We start from the raw sequence: 2,075 nt of genomic DNA, 5'->3' as shown, positions 1-2,075 counted from the left end.
CATATACATATATATACATATATGTGTGTGAATGTATATATATTTTGTATATATATGTATATATATATATATATATATATATATTGTATATACACATATGTAAGTACACACACACTCAGGGAGACATAAACACAAACACACATATATACGAATGTATATGTATATATATATATATATATATATATACATAAATAAATATATAAATATAAATAGAAGAGTGCATATGTATATAGAAAGAATTGAGTATATAAATATATAAATATATATATGTAGGTATGTATACATATACGTATATATATATATATATATATATAAATATCTTCATATATGTCTGTGTGTATGAACGTATGTGTGCATGCATGCATAAATATAAATATACAAACATAAACATATATATATATATATATCACTTTATGTGAAATCAGATACTAATATCAAGGATGAATACAGTTAGCAATGCCCTGATGTGCTATTTGCACACGTGCTATTGGATCCTCAGTTAAATTGTAACAACGTTAAAAAAAACACAGATACAAAACAGAGATCCACTTACATATGAGGCCAAACCCCGTGCTCATCGGCCATAACCACATCCGTCTGTCCACCCGACAGCATGGCACCAGTATAGACCGGGGTCGGACTAGCCGATCGTGCGGCATACTTCTCCTTCGTCTTAGCATACACGTCCTTTGACTTCGTGACACCCTTGTTTGCAAGTATGCTGCTCTGCCTGGCCACCGATGCGGAGGCTACCGAGATGCCTGCTTTGGATAACTTTGAGGCGGTGTGAAGTGTTTTCATGGCCTTATCTTGCGTTGTGGGTTTCTTAGGTAGAGGAGTCCAGGGCGAATGCACCACCATGGTTGTGATGAATCTGAAGATATAGGCGGTGTGGGGGGGGGGAGAGGGTGAATCAGATTATTTTCCTCTTTCACGACCTCAATCTGAGCAACGTAGGCGAAAACGTGTGTGCAAATAGTTGTGCATACATTATATAGAAAATTGACATGTACATTGATATGTAAAACATATGTGTGTGCGGTTAGAAATATACATAAACCCGTATATGAATGCGTTTGGACATACATTTATGTATATTTGTAGTAACGTATATATGTGTACAATCATGCACCAAACTAAACATCGTGAAATTTACGTCTAAACAGATTGCAAGAAGTTTATTTGAATTGTAAGAAGCTCATTTGTGCCTAGAATCTAAAACAACCGATTATATCGTATATAAGCGTATACACAAACCTCTGAGAAACAAATATAGATATGACGTACGAACTATTTATTAATGTATACAACTATCATATCTATTTATACATATAACAGCAGCTATGTTATCCGTATATATTCAGAAAGTGTCCCAAAATTACAAACTCGATCCTTGATCGAATCCACGCCCTACTACACTCAGCACGCATCAGTACACGTGCGTGATATAGTATGCTAAACATACCTGTGTGTAGGGGTCTCCCAAGGCTTCTTCTCGCGAAATTTGGGTGGGGGTGGACGTACGGGCTTTCGCGCAGGGTTGGACACATACGGCGAATGCACAATCATACTAGTCATGAACCTACAAAGGAAAGCATTCAAGATCAGCTTATGAATAGTCTGTGCCATGTGAACGTTGCATATACAGAACGCAGTGGTTGACACGAATGACTTTTATCCCCTGTCTTATGCTATGGCACGGAAATACATGGTACGTTGAATGATATCCGATACATTTCACACTAGCAAGCAAATGCCAATTGCACGAGTACGCATATAAATCTGAGCTCAAGCACTGCCACAGCAGGCAACAAAAATATAACACATATGTATTTGCGTGCTTTTACACAAAAGCATATATATACAGCGCTACATATATATATATTGCCATAAATATATATATAGACATATATCTATATATGTAGGTATGTATGTATATATATATGTACGTATAATATATATATATGTATATATGTTAATATATATTAATATAAATTAATATATATATATATATATGCATACATGTATACATGGACACATGTATATACATGTATATGTATATGTATATATGTATA

At 34.6% G+C, this 2,075-nt stretch overlaps 1 protein-coding gene across 1 annotated transcript; it reads right to left on the bottom strand.

Moving 5' to 3' along the window:
• Window positions 1–549: 549 nt before the first annotated feature.
• SARC_00597 (hypothetical protein) lies at window positions 550–1,569 on the bottom strand (the record flags this gene model as incomplete). The annotated part of the gene is made up of 2 exons (XM_014305696.1): window positions 550–874; window positions 1,466–1,569. 2 exons carry the CDS (start codon window positions 1,567–1,569, stop codon window positions 550–552), a joined length of 429 nt encoding a protein of 142 aa, XP_014161171.1.
• Between the last annotated feature and the right edge of the window lie 506 nt (window positions 1,570–2,075).

The sequence above is a fragment of the Sphaeroforma arctica genome, assembly GCF_001186125.1.
Source record: "Sphaeroforma arctica JP610 unplaced genomic scaffold supercont1.20, whole genome shotgun sequence".
NCBI lineage: Eukaryota > Ichthyosporea > Ichthyophonida > Sphaeroforma > Sphaeroforma arctica.
The sequence above is the reverse complement of the archived record's forward strand: the minus strand, read 5'-3'. Positions and strand labels throughout refer to the sequence as shown.